Below are 15,107 nucleotides of genomic sequence, written 5' to 3'. Positions count from 1 at the left end.
TGCTGGATTAAGACAAAAGGAAGTCACAGTTCACAGACAGTCACTCTCTCCAATTTTTCAGCACTTTTTGAGAAATATACCCATCCTGGAATTAATTTGGGATGTAATATTGCGTCTAAGACACACTGACTCTCAAACCCTGAACCTGTATGATGAACCCTCTTAAGTATGTAAGTTTGATGACCGATACAAAAAATATAGTAAGGGGCAACTTCTGCTACACTCCATCTGGCATATTTTTCCACTACAATTCAAACAATGGATTTCTGCCTCCTTCCTAGTAATATTTAATATATGTCTATTACTCTCATACAAATTAGTAATCAAAGGGGTTGATATTTCTAGTGTGATCCAGAACATCATTTAAAAACAAGATCTCGGGCAGGTCGAAAATCAAAACCTCACAAGTCAGAGAGTGAAGAATATGACAGCCTTGGCTCTGATAGTGATACAGAGCAAGGCACTTCCAGTCGTACTGAATCCTCCAACCATCTAGATGATCCAGGCCCTGGGGCAGGCAGGGCTGGCATTCACAGACCAGCCCATCACAGTAAGTTAGTATTCCTTTTTGTCATTCTATGTATGTCCATTTTATTCTTTTGATACATATCATTTTTCTAGCAAACTTAAGAATTCACTCCTTCTGGAATGAAGTTACAAAAACGGTTAACCCTTTGCCACATCTGATACAGTGGAACATAATAAAATTCTAAAAGGCAGCATTGCTGTAGTCTTATAGCAAACCAAGATAACCAGATAAAAACAATCTGGCATATAACTTGTTGGGTTTCCTTATGTGAAAACCTCAGTTGTACTGTACATATGATTTTGTATTTATATGACATATTCCAGATCCTACAGTCATTTAATTGACTTTGGATACAAGGAATGCAATGTAATGTAATGTAATTTAATTATCATAATCATCAGAGTTGTCATTGGCGTTGTTATCGGCACAATCATCATCATCATCTTTTTTCTTTGGTGTTGTGTTATGTGCATTAATTTTATAAATGTGAAAACATTTTCTTTAAAATGTTATTAAATCTGTAACATTTTGATAAAAATTTTCTAAGAACTTAAAATTTGACTGACTTTTAGCTGATCTTGAAAATAAACTTTTGGTTCAAAACAACTGTCCATTACAGTAAAATGTGGTACCTAAAAACATAATTGGTTGTAAATATAGAAACTTGAGGTTCTCTATGGTTTGTAAAAATTATCAGATCATTATATTAATATTATGTTGAAATTCTTCATGGTCTGAAAAATATTTGACACATGATGTTTCAGGATGCAGCTGTACTCCCCTCTTCATGTTATTGGTTCTCATTGTGCTGACATACTTTTATTATGTTTGTATTCTTAATATTCATGGCAATGTTTTGAATCAAAACTCTGGACTACTTGGCTAGTATATTAACCAGTGCACCACCAGGATGTCCCAGAAATAGTTATTGTTATAACTGAACTTATTCTGCACACGTGGTTGTTTCCTACTGTGAAATAGGATAAATTGGATAAAATCAAGAATTACGCTGTAAGAAGAAATATAATTGTTTTATATTTTTAGATGCCCTATCCATCGAATTTTAGTTCCTTGATTCCTGTGAACAAACAAGTACATGTAAATTTCTAAGAATGTAGCTTCTACAAATTTTTAACTTTTAATATTGATGTTCCTTCTATGTCTTGATCTCTTACTTGGTCTCTTTCTATGAAATACCGTAATTGTATATAAAACTGCATGTTTTTAATTTTCAGATTTCCTCTACCACACACAAGAATCAAGTACATCAACAGAGCCGTCACCAATTTCTGAACACAGAACATTTCCTTGCCACAACAAACTCAGGTGAGGTATACGTGTCCAATTCAGCCAGCACAAATATAGCTATAGGTTTTGTAGGCTGGACTTGCAACGTTTCACCACTCTAGCTCTTTAACCAGGGACATCAGAAATGGTGAGGATGAACTGAATTGACAGCGAAATCGTTCCTTGTTATTATTTGTTATTTTGCATTTGTTTTTATTTCCTAAGATTTAAAGTGACAGGAAGTTAGAGAAAACTGCATAATGAGGAGCTTCATAACTTGTACTCTTCTCCAAGTATAATTAGAATAATCAAGTCAAGGAGGATGAGGTGGGCAGGGCATGTAGCACGAATGGGGGAGACGAGGAATGCATGTAGGATATTGGTGGGAAAGCAAGAAGGAAAGAGGTCACTGGAAAGACCATGGTGTAGGTGGGTGGACAATATTAAAATGGATCTTAGAGATAGGATGGGATGGTATGCATTGGATTAATCTGGCGCAGGATAGGGACCAGTGGAGGGCTCTTGTGAACACGGTAATAAACCTTCGGGTTCCATAAAATGCTGGGAAATTCTTGAGTAGCTGCAGAAGGGCTCAGCTCAATGAGTAGGTAAGTAAGTAAGATTTAAGACACTACTGACATCTATATTTCACAGCTGGAATTACATACATCTTGCAATAGACTTAATTATTCATGATAGTGGATGGAAGTAACAGCCTAACTAATGTGAACCAGTGTTAATCTGTAAATACTTTAAATCTAAATTCTTAGTTGTTCCATTCAAATGCAAATGAGTGTCTGATGATCTCAAAGTTCAGTACAATTAAATAATAGAGTCATCAGTAAGACACTTCTTGCAGGTTTCTTGCCTGGATCATTCTTTGACCCTAAAGATGGAGGACATGTGTTTCTCCAAAATGTCAGTTGAATTTCAGTGAACTACATCCTACAAATAGAATTCTTCATAGACATCACTGTGAGAATTTCAACTTTTACAATAAAGGCTCACAATAAATGATCAAATGGCTGGGTGCAAAGATATGACAGTCACATAATATAACATCATTAATAATAAATGGTGAATATTCTTCTGCAGATGTAGAAGCTGCTATGTATATGTGGCATCAGTGTTGAAAAAAATTGTGCCACAGAACATGTTCAGTATATATGAAATTCCACTGTTTTATAATTCTCAACCAAACAGAACATTGAAAATTAAAGAAAAAATATGTCATGAAGAAAGTAAATACAAGAAAAAGCTGACTGTACTTTTCTGCTATCACATGGAGAGGTATGGATTGTGGCCATTTTCATGCGCATATTTTAAAAACCACAACGCAGAAAATATAAAGCTAGACAAAATACATGTGGCAGCTGTGGCTCATAATCATGAATGATTTTAACTGAACTATATTCAAATTTTATATTTATTTCAGAGTGTCACTATTTACATGCAGAATATCATGCACTACTTGAAACTAACATGCTGGAAGACTTGATCTGTTGTTACTTGCTGGAAATTGAATATCTCCGTAGCTTACAGTAGTGATTGGAATACTGTTGTTCAATTCAGGAGTGTTGCAGTAACTTGGAACTCTATCTCATTTTCATGGACAAGTCTATCAATGAGAGCGAAGATAAGGATGATTACATAAGTCTTAAAATGTTGATAATATTGATAAAAATGTGGTCACCCATGGCACTGAATGTGAACAGGAAGATGAGGAGAGATCCCACAGAGAAAAGAAAGTTCTTACAGCAATATAAATACTGAATTTCAGAAAAATATGCATACATGTGCATGACAGTGCTGGAAAATTATGAATACAAGACGAATGACTGTTTCCAACATAAATAATGATTTTCTTAAACAGTAAATATTGGGGAGGGACTGTGGCTGACAACACAGCATTTTATAATGGGTATTTATCTTTATGCAGTATTCTATTTTGCATATATGTCAATGTGCATAACATGTTCATTTGTTTAGAAGGTGTACTTCAGAGATGCTGCAAGTAGAATCAGAAGCCCTGGTTCTGCCACCATCTGGCTTTGGTGATGTCCATACTCATGAACTGAGTGAAGCTGAATGCGATATTGGCATGGACATCAACCTGGCTCGAAAAATCCGTCTTCATAGCCATGATTTTACCATAGCTGTGTGAGACCTATTGATAGGTTGCTGTCCGGAGGTTGTACTGAAGCCGAGGCATGGAAATGTGAATGAGTACCATATTGGAGCAAACCCAAATCATCCAATTTTTAACATCTTACATTTTGAGTAGAAAATATATTAATTTTCTTTGACTGCTTTTTGAAGGCAGTGGCCAACTATAACTCTGTGATCAGAACTCCTTAAAAAATATTCAATTTTACTGTTCAATGGGTGAGTTACTTCCTCTGTTTTAATTATATATTCAATATTTTTCACCCTTTGAAGTCTTCCTTGTTGAGAAATTTTGATAGTCTCACAAAAGTCTTCTTAGAACTGTGGATATGCATATGCATGCATGTGTTTTGGTCTGTGAGTCACTGTGCAAATTCTTCCTATTTCCTTTTATTTGTAACTTATTCTAAAGGTTATACTAGTCTTTCATTATTGTGTTTTTTATGCTGTGTGCGCATGCATGTGCATGAGTGCACACACTCTAATATGAGGGAGAAAGGGCTGTTACCTATTCTGACCGTGTTCAAGAAACAATAAAACACTCTGAACACCATCACCAGCAATATTCCTGATTCTACACAGGTAGCATTCAAGTCATGTCATTTGGGTTGACTCTAATATGTTATCTGTAATTTCAGCGGCAGTGTCAAATTTAAAACTGTGTCTTGAGACATTCTGGATTATTCCAGGTGTAAATTTTGCATAAACTTGTGTTGTAATTTTGCATATGATGAGGCTTGGATTGTACACTCAGTAGAATTCCTGGATAAGAATATCAGGCTCAATTTATGTTACTGTTTGACTGTTGTCACAGAATGATATAAGAATGTGCAAGTTCAGTCAGTATTTTTAATTATCTTTCTTTTTTTTTTATCAAAAATGAAGTATAATTTCCAACAGTGTGTTAAGTCATCTGTCCTTTATAATGACAAATTTTCTGTTAAATTATTAAATAGGAATATTCAAAATATTAATACACTTTTAAAAGATGCAGAAGTCTTTATAAACTTCTCAGGAAATTACTTTTGAATTGTGTGTAGCTAAATATAAAGACATAAAATTGCAGTCTATTTAAAAATGTGTTCTCATCTTAACTTTTCTTTTTCTTTAAGGGAGTGATTTATTGTGAATTGAAACTTTGAATATGTGGAATTATGTCCATTCAAAATCACTGAAGCCATATTGTCATTTCAGAATTTATGATCATGTTGGGTGATCAAGGTTTTCTTCTATCTTTCGCATGAATTACAATTACTGACCTATCAAATTTAGAAAACTGTCTTCTGCAAGCAGTTGGCAGTTTGCCTGATAATTAAGTCAATACTTTGTACTTAATCACACCATTAGTTATGAATGAATCACACCGTATTTTATTTCCCTATCCTTAGTTCATTTGATGATTCTTCCAATAGCGTAGATAATAAAACAATCAATGGATAATGAAGAGGAAATAATGATGTAGGAAGAGTTGTGTGCTAAGTCAAGGTACTATCCTTGTGGGTTCCTGGAGTAAGTGAGAAACCCAGTGAAAGTTTCAGTAAGGACAGCTGGCCTCCTGCTAGAAATTAGAACTCAAGTCCTCCCAAATATGAAGCAGGAATGCCAGTCATTCAATCACAACATTCAGTGAACAGTCTGTGCTCTGAATTGATTCTTGTGTTAATTATGAGTGGACCTGTGGATACCTGCACATTCTTAAATATATTGACTTCTACATTATTGAAAGTTATATTTATAATATGTTTGAATAAAGAGAATGAATAATAATAAAAGTATTTTGCTTTCAATGCATGGATATTTGTGGAACATTTCTTCTGTCTCAGAGATGAAATGATACAAGAAAGCTTCACATGGTGTTGAGACATTTTAACTCTGTCTTCATAACATTTTGTTAAGAAATGTATTCCCATTTCCATACATTTGGAGTGCCCCTGTAAAGGATATACAGAGTCCTGTAATTCAATATTTATTATCATCAAGTTGACATAAGAACCGTGGTGTGACATCGCTTTGCAGTGACATCAGTACAAATGCCTCAAGCAGTACAGTAGATTAGTAAACATGCAGGAAGATCTGAATCATTATTGCAGCCTGCTGACCATGAAATACAAAGAGCTGGACCATGATTACACACAAATATTTACTTTATAACCTCAACCTGTGCCTTCCCCCTTTCCACACTACCACCCCAATCATTTGTTCTCAGTACAACTTCCTTCACATGTACATGGGTTTCTGTGCAGCAAGTAAGAGAATAATCACTTGCATTTGTAGTCCATTTTAGATAATTTGGGGTCTGACTTCTGCAAGTTTTATGAATTCAGTCTTTGCAAGTTGCATATTATTTTGTTAGCTGGTGTGATATACCGTATTTACGCATGAATAGGCCACACATTTTTTGCCAAAAATTCAACAGGAAAACTTGGGTGTGGCTTATATTCGAAATCACTCTTCATTTTAAAAAAACTATATTCATAATTAGTAATACAGAGTGTTCTACTCCTGAAATAATATTCCAAGAAAATTATTTTTTCTATAATTTCTGTCTGAAAATTGTGCTGCGGCCTATACATGCGTAAATACGGTAATCATGAGAGAAAATCTGTTTTTATGAGAAATGTGTCATATACACAGTTTTAGTTTTTTTAGTTTTTATTGGGGGGGTGGGGCCAGATTGGCACCACTTGGTACGTCAGCCACTAACTGGCCCACTTTACCAGCCTTGGATGACAATGATGAATGTAGAGCAGTTGATGGAATGACAATTGGCTGTGGAAACCAAAGTACTCAGAAAAAACCTGCAACAGTGCTACTTTGTCCACCACAAATCCTACATTACCTGACCTTGGCCCAAACCCAGGCCCCCATGGTGGGAAACTGGCGACTAACTGCCTGATCTTTGGGATGGCCATCATATACATAAATTTTACAGTTTTTTGGTAGAGCAGCAGATATTTGTATCTGTGTCTAAAATTAATTCCAAAATCAAATTAACACTATGAAGTGTTATGTTCTGAAATAACTATCATTTCTTTCAAGCCACCTTTTCTGATGTGAGCCATAATGTATTAAACAGATCAAAACAGTAATAAATTTTTACAGCACTTAAAAATTTTACCAGTTTATAATATTCATGTAGTAGACCCCACTGCAGACCCACTACTTCTCAGAAAAATCTGGTAGTGCCAAAAACCGAAACCACCACCTTCAAAGTTGTACTCAGGAACCCAGGAACTCTGGGCACTAATCCACACAGACGCTCGTTGGTAAATCTGGTAAATTGGAAACTCAAATTGACGAAATACCGCCCGTGCCATCGTCATCGCTGGTCATCGCTGCAGTAGTTACCATATTTATAAATTAGATGGCAGAGGTATCTGAACTTGGCTGTACGTTACATTCCCTTAGTATCGCTCAGTATGAATCTGTGGAGGTCGGGATCGGTACCGATCGGTAGTCAACTTCGGTGACTTCGGTCGACTTTATCTCTTCAGCGGTTGGTGCCTGTGGTGTACGGGAATATGGAAACGCCTATGGATGTGTCAATAATTCGGTTTTGAGAGGTGTATTGCACTAAACACGTAAGCATGATGTATTGCTTGAAAAAATAGAACAGTTTAAGCAGCAGTGTAAAATTGTTTGTTGTATCTGAAGTATGGCATATATAAATACTAAAGAATTAGTGGTTTCGAGACTCATTTATGGACCAGACACTTTTTTGAATTTGCAAGTGACCGTATTTAGGGGAGTTTTTCATCATCCAAGATTCGTTTTAGGCAGGAATAGTGATTCCTAGTTATTCTTCTCAGTGGCAATCTTTAAACGCTAAGATTCTCAGTTGATATTGATTGTTATTCACAGTCATTTTTCTTTGGGTTGAGGTTGTAATGTGCCGAACACTGGGATCATGGTTTCGAATCCCACTTGAGGCCTGGATGCCTGTGTGCGTTTATACTGTGTTTGTGTTGTTCTGTGCCTAAGTAGCGTGCCTGCGTCACAGTAGTCATATCGACTGTGTGTAGGATTAAGAAACTGAAAAAAGCTTCGAAAGTCCACAAGGGCTGTAGAGCCATAGACAGGTTGTAATGTTGTCTTGAGTATGAATTCCAGTTTTTTGTTTGTACATATAATATGTAACGTTTCTCCTTATGATGTGCAGAGGCAGTTACACGTCTAAATAAAGGTGAAATTGTATATCACAGTATGGATTTTCCAAGGATTAAGCATTTGTGTGTGATCAGTATGCTTCCCTGGAATGTGCTTTTAAGGGATTATATTATACTCTGCATTTCATTTAAAATTATTATGCTGAAAGGTTTGTAGCTTTCTTAAAGAAGTCTCAGTCCACACCACCATGAATCATGATGGAAGTAATCAGTGTACGAAGAAGATTAATTTACAAAAATGATGGTGTACCCAAACAGTGTGTTGGTGTGTCATATGAAGAGACAGCCACTTGTTGAATTGTTCTGTAAATATTTATTATAGTTGCACAGTACACAGACACACTTCGGTTTGGAGAATTGCAGACTAATAGTATAGTACCAACAATATTACTGCTTGCAACACTCACACCACACCTCTCCTCTCTTTGTACTGTGCAATTATAATAAATATTTACAGAACAATTCAACAAGTGGTTGTCTCTTCATATAACAACACACCCACATTGTGTTCCCACATCTGTATCTTACAACCAGGCTTATCTCTGTGAAATTATTATTCTTTTCCAGTCACAGAGTCTGTTATCAGATGTTCAGAATCATAAGTGAAAATATCCATGTTGGGACCGCCATTGCTCTTTACTTAGTTAGTTAGTTAGTTAGTTAGTTATTGGAGAGGGTGGGTTTCCCCATGCACTTAGACCAGTATTGGTCCATTGTGCTTCCCACTATGATATTCTACCAGTCTCTATACCCTACCGATATTGGTGCGTACCATCAGTCCCGACCGAGCCAGCGAGTTCGGCCTCCACTAGCTTGGCGGTATCTATGATGCTTCCCCCATCTATCAGAGGCGTTATAGACTACTGTTAGGCGGGAAACGTCCTTGAATTTGGCTCAGTGACCTCCTTTGGAGATATGAGGTTCTTTTACGTGTCGTAAATCTATGACGTGGAACACACGGCTTAAAGTCCCTCCCAGAGGACTTGTTCCCTGAATTTTTTTTCCCTTAAAAATTCGACGACCTCCGCCGGGTTTAAACCCACGTACCACAAGTCATGAGGTGGGAACGTTACCTCTAGCCTACGGAGGCCGCTACATCTGTATCTTACAACCAGGCTTATCTCTGTGAAATTATTATTCTTTTCCAGTCACAGAGTCTGTTATCAGATGTTCAGAATCATAAGTGAAAATATCCATGTTGGGACCGTCATTGCTCTGTACTTACTTAAATTAATTTTACTGTGTTCTTCCATGTTAGACCTATCCAAATCACTTCAAGCTGAATATTCTCCTCTGTGTGTCCATTAATAGGCTTTTTTGTGTGTGGAATTTCAGATGCAGTCATCTACAATGGCTACAGAAAAGGTTACTCTTGCCGATGCTTTGTCAAATGTTGATGTTTTGGATGAACTTACATTACCAGATGAACAACCATGCATAGAAGCTCAGCCTTGTTCTGTCGTGTATCAAGCAAATTTTGACACAAACTTTGAAGACAGGAATGGCTTTGTGACAGGAATTGCAAAATACATTGAAGAAGCCACTGTACATGCAAGCTTGGTAAGCTAATTCTGCAGAATCCTGTTCATTGCTTCTTCGAGATATCTTTGGAAAGGGCAAGTGCCAGAACTTATTTTGACGTATAGAGTAGAAAGTTAGACTCCAAAAAAAAACTAAACTCCATGGCCTGTAGTCCGCAAGCAAACTATACCGAGCAGCAGCCGGTTGGCAGCAAAGTTAATGCCAAATTTTGTGGATAGAGGGTGTCACATGGTCAGCACACCGGATCCCCACAGCCTTTAATATCGGGTTTCTAGGCTGGAGCTGCTATTTCCTTGAAATAGCTACTCCATTATCCTCACGAGGCTGAGTGGACACCGTTTCAGACCCACTATTCAGAAAATCTGGTAGTGCCAGGAATCGAACCCTGGACCTTAGGATCTGTGGGCAGGAACTCTGACCACTAGACCAAGAGGTGGTCTAGAAAGTTCGACATGAATATGAATTCTGAGAGCATCTGAAATAGAGACTCCAGATGAATGTCCTATGGACAGACCAAGGTCTAGGTGTAAGATTTGAGGTTTTCATTGCGGTGACTATGAAGAATGCTGTCTTCTGGTATGTGGCACCATGTAAATATTGTGTAAACCAACGTTTTGGAGGAACATATCACCTCCATCTTCCAGGAACCAGCGTGAGCAGCCATCTGCTTCGTCGTGGATCAATACCATCATGCCCCCATACACCTTCATGGTGTAGTGCTTAACTAATTCAGCACAGAAATATCTTTCCTTTTTTATGTAGAAGTGTAATATTCTGCCATAATATTTTAAACTTCTTCTCTCTTAGTAACAATATCCGTGTTTGCACAGAATGAGCTTCTTGAGGAAGGCTTAGGTCATGCTGTGATGCTGTACACATGGCGCTGCTGTTCACGTGCCATTCCTCAGCCAAAGTCAAACGAGCAGCCAAATCGTGTCGAGATATATGAGAAGACGGTAGAGGTACTTGCACCAGAGGTAAACAAACTTCTGAACTTCATGTACTTTCAGGTGAGTGATTGCATAAGGCAGTACACATCCACAGCCTTCAGTTCTTTCTGTCTTAGTGTTTTGCTTCTTTGCTTCTTTCATAGTTTAGATACTTGAATGGTGGATATATGAGGGCTATTCAGAAAGTAACCTTTCTTTATTGTAGGTAACTGATGTAGGAGCAGGGGGTACTGGTGCATGCAAGGTAGTGTCAGATGACTCATTGCATTGTAAACCATCACATAATTGATCATCTAGTGTTTGTTGTTGTCACTACAGAGTGAGTTATGATGTATCCTTACTTACTTACTTACTTACTCATGGAGCTGAGCCGTTCTGGAGAATCCGCCAATTCTGCAGCTACTCAAGAATTTCCCAGCATTTATTGAACCCGAAGGTTCATCACCGTGTTCACAAGAGCCCTCCACTGGTCCGTATCCTGAGCCATATCTATCCAATCAATACCATCCCATCCTATCTCTCTAAGATCCTTTCTAATATGGTCCGCCCACCTACGCCTTGGTCTTCCCTGTGGTCTCTTTATGATGTATCCTGCAACTGATAAACCAACCAGCCAAAAAATTTGTGCTGTTATCCACTTTCTTATAAAAACATGAGTGCTGCAGAAATTCATTGTGAATTATGCATGGTGGTTTATGGCCAAAATGTAATGAGTGAAAGAACTCTAAGGCAGTGGTGTAGACGGCTCAAAGATGGGCAGACAGGTATTCACATTGAAAAGCAAAGTGGTCACCAGGACATTCATAGTGAGTGATGATACTCTTCAAAGTGTTGACCAAACAATTTGTGAAAGATGGCAAAATCGTAATATAAAGATGGCCAATAGATACTTTGAAAATGTGGCACAGTTCAAATATATGGGAAGGGCAATAACAAATAAAAATTTTATTAAAAAAAGGTAAAAGTATCCCTGTAACATGCCATGGAGGGCCATAGAGTTGTGAGATGTTAAGGCTTCCACATTTTCTAGACAATCAGCTCACAGATGGTGGTAAGTTTATCAGTCTTATGCCCCAGCCACCTTTTACCCCCAGGAAAATTCCTGGTACTCATTTCTGTTAGAAGCTGAGTTGACCCCAGGGCCAGAGTGCAGCTGGAAGGATTATGTCAATTGAAATATCAAATGACCTCATCCGGAATCATATCCATGACCTTTCAGCTTGTAGCATAGTGCCTCAACCAGCTGTGCTACCAGGTGTCAAATCAAAATTTGATTCACGAGGAAATTAAGAGGAGACAAAATTCGGGTAATGCTTGCTGCCATTCAGTTCAGAACCTTTTGTTTTCTCATCTATTGTCAAAAAATGAAAAAATGAGAATGTACAAAACTGTAATTATGCTTGTGGTTTTGTATGGGTATGAAACTTGGTCTCTGACATTAAGGGAAGAACATAAACTGAGGGTATTTGAAAACAAGGCACTGAGGAGAATATTTGGACCAAAGAGGGATTAAGCCATAGGACACTGCAGAAAATTGCATAATGACGAGCTTCATTAGATTGAACAATTCAAGGAGGATGAGATGGGCAGGGCATCTGGTACACATGGGGAGAATATGAATACATAAAGGATTTTGGTGGGAAAATCAGAAGGTAAGATACCAATGGGAAGGAGGATAATATTAAGATGGATATTAGAGAAATAGGGTGGGGTGGGGTGGTGTGGACTGGATCGATCTGGCTGAGAATGGTGACCGGTGGAGGGCTTATGTGGACATGGTAGTCAACCTTCAGGTTCCATAACATCTGGGGGAATTTGTCAGTAGCTGCACATCTGGCAGCTTCTCAAGAAGGGCTCAGCTCCATGGCATTAGTCAGTCAGTCAGTCAGTCAGTATGTTCAGGTGTGTAAAATCAGAAGGAACACTTTCAGAAAGTATATTTATTCCAGATTTGGCTTAAACCTTCACATTCGTCCTTGTTAGGTGGATTTTAAGATTTTATTAGAGGCAGAAAATTAGTCTGGTTTCTGTTATGTTGTTTAATCGAAAGTGTTATGATCATATTAACATATTAAGATTTGAATTTCACTTACAGAGAAAGGCTATTGAGAGGTTCTCTGCAGAAGTAAAGAGATTATGTCATCAAGAGAAAAGAAAAGACTTTGTTTCAGAAGCATATCTCTTGACACTTGGCAAGTTTATAAATATGTTTGCTGTTTTGGATGAGCTTAAAAATATGAAATCCAGTGTCAAGAATGATTACTCAACATATAGGCGGTAAGTTCATGTATTAGATGCTACATGATTTTTGTGTATAAACAAATCTAGAATTTTAAAACAGAACTTAACTGTTTCATATTGATGTTCACTTGATTTCCCATGAGCCTTTATATTTACTTTTAGCAACTAATCTGACCGCCTCTGTGGTCTGGTGGTCAGAGGTTCTTGTTTCAATTCCCGGCACTACCAGATTTTCTGAGAAGTAGTGGGTCTGGAATGGGGTCCATTCAGCCTTATGAGGATGATTGAGGAGCTGTTTCAAGGAAATAGTGTCTTCAGTTTAGAAAACCGAGATTAACAGCCATGGGGATCTGTTGCATTGACCACATGACACCCTTCATCTGCAAAAGTTGGCACTAACTTCGCCAACAAGCGGTGGTCGCTCGGTTGGTATAGTTCGCTTGCGGACTACAGGCCACACAGTTTGTTTTTTGTTTTGTTTATGAGCTAACCTGTACCATCAGTGTTGTGAATGTTAGGTATGTTTATTACTACTTTAGAAGGTTTCAAGATTTATTACCATTGTGCCCAATTTTGACATTCCAACTATTTCCTCAAAGTCATTTAATCATGCTAGTAAAAAGTATAATGTGCCAGGAATATATATTCTGTCCTATTCTGTTGTGTAACTTGATCGACAAGTTACACCTCCTGCACAAACAGAATGTAGATGCAATCGAACTAACTGTTGTCTGTTAGTTGCACTAATGTGGTTGAAACAGATACAGTTCCCCTTTATTTTTCTAACAAATTCAAGTAGGTGACAGGTGGGCTTAACTGTTTAAAGCCCAGAGGTGTGACCTACTTCAATATATAAAAACTGCATTTTTTCCATTGATTGTTTGTATGTGTCTTATGTGATTCTCACAATAACCATCAATTATTCCCCTAAGCAGCATTAACTAGTTTGCCTTTGTAGCAGAGATATAATGTGTTTCCTGTGAGGTAGGAACTGTGTACTTATATATTATGTACATGAATTACAGGCTTTAAAGAGTTAATTTAACTTGTACTCTATGTATGTTGGGTGTTATAAGCATAAGTAAAACAAATTTTAAAACATAGATGATACAGGTTTGTGCTAAAGGAGTATAAGTGCATTTGTGCTGAAGAGGTATAAATACATAGTATATTGTGAAATTGTTCTGCTGCAGATTCTGTTAGGCTTGGTTCTGAATTCCGTGAAGATAAAATAAAAATTTAATTCTGTCCTACATAAATTGGCGATATGATATTGTGATGGGGTGTAAAGGAATCTTTTCAGGCTTGGGCTTCATTAAGAATCCCCAAAATATTAGCACATTTTGTAAATATAGCATAAAATCACTAATCATATCCATATGTTATAAGATTTATTATTGATAGCGCCATTCATTTTCATGAAAATTCATTCACTGGAGCATACGTCACCCCAGTGACATATGGTTACAAGTGGCACTTTTCTTGGAATTTCTATTCCATCTGGAAACAGACGTACATTAAGCTTCCTAAAATTCCAATTTCAGCATTCCTAATTTAGTTATATGTGTCCATCATAAATACAAAGTGGAAGGTTTACTGTAATTTTAAATATTATGTCATAACAGTGCCAGATGTCTGTCTTTGATTTCAGAAATATTTTTTCTGTTACAGGGCTGCACAATTCCTGAAGGTTATGGCAGATTCACAAACTCTTCAGGAGTCCCAAAACCTCTCCATGTTCTTAGCAACACAGAATAAGATCCGAGATACTGTGAAAGAAAATTTAGAAAAAATTCTTGGCTATGAAGAGCTGTTGGCTGATGTGGTCAACATTTGTGTTCATATGTTTGAAACAAAAATGTATTTGACCCCTACTGAGAAACACATGTTGGTCAAAGTGATGGGGTTTGGCCTGTTTCTCATGGACAGTGAACTGTGTAATATAAACAAACTTGACCAGAAGAAGAAGCTGAAACTAGAGAAGATAGACCGCATTTTCAAGGTAGACAATTAATCTGTAAATAAAGAAAAATGTCATTTTATTTTATTAGCTGAGTGATTCATTGTCACAAATGGGTGAGACGAGTAATGCATATAGGATATTGGTGGAAAGCCAGAAGGAAAGAGACCACTTGGAAGACGGAGTAGGTGGGTGGACAATATTAAAATGGATCTTAGAGAGATAGGATGGGATGGGATGGATTGGATTGATCTGGCTCAGGATAG

General features: G+C 37.3%; 2 protein-coding genes and 1 long non-coding RNA gene across 10 annotated transcripts in view; 2 read left to right on the top strand and 1 right to left on the bottom strand.

Moving 5' to 3' along the window:
* The window catches only part of LOC111863230 (Down syndrome cell adhesion molecule-like protein Dscam2), a 407,724-nt gene extending 401,992 nt beyond the window's left edge, over positions 1-5,732 (top strand). For 4 of the 7 annotated variants that reach the window (XM_033750977.1, XM_033750976.1, XM_033750975.1 and 1 more), the window contains 3 exons: positions 346-550; positions 1,765-1,855; positions 3,806-5,732. In XM_033750977.1, coding sequence (XP_033606868.1) covers positions 346-550; positions 1,765-1,855; positions 3,806-3,980 — 471 coding nt within the window. In that variant the 3' untranslated portion in view covers positions 3,981-5,732. Of the gene's footprint in view, positions 1-345; positions 555-1,764; positions 1,856-3,805 lie in introns of all 7 variants that reach the window. The other 3 variants (XM_033750971.1, XM_033750973.1, XM_033750974.1) reach the window with 3 other exon arrangements.
* The window catches only part of LOC111863231, a 36,848-nt gene extending 29,614 nt beyond the window's left edge, over positions 1-7,234 (bottom strand). For both annotated transcript variants that reach the window (XR_002842562.2, XR_002842563.2), the window contains exon 1: positions 7,101-7,234. This is a non-coding gene — a long non-coding RNA (uncharacterized LOC111863231). The remainder of the gene's footprint in view (positions 1-7,100) is intronic.
* Positions 7,235-7,458: 224 nt separating this feature from the next.
* LOC111863234 (cytoplasmic FMR1-interacting protein) overlaps positions 7,459-15,107 on the top strand; it is a 41,333-nt gene continuing 33,684 nt past the window's right edge. Inside the window, exons 1-5 of the mRNA XM_023849353.2 lie at positions 7,459-7,563; positions 9,484-9,708; positions 10,521-10,700; positions 12,736-12,917; positions 14,553-14,883. Coding sequence (XP_023705121.1) covers positions 9,484-9,708; positions 10,521-10,700; positions 12,736-12,917; positions 14,553-14,883 — 918 coding nt within the window. The 5' untranslated portion in view covers positions 7,459-7,563. The remainder of the gene's footprint in view (positions 7,564-9,483; positions 9,709-10,520; positions 10,701-12,735; positions 12,918-14,552; positions 14,884-15,107) is intronic.

Source organism: Cryptotermes secundus, unplaced genomic scaffold (assembly GCF_002891405.2).
Source record: "Cryptotermes secundus unplaced genomic scaffold, Csec_1.0 scaffold688, whole genome shotgun sequence".
NCBI classification, from domain to species: domain Eukaryota; kingdom Metazoa; phylum Arthropoda; class Insecta; order Blattodea; family Kalotermitidae; genus Cryptotermes; species Cryptotermes secundus.
Note: the sequence above shows the minus strand (reverse complement) of the source record. Positions and strands in the feature narration are given on the sequence as shown.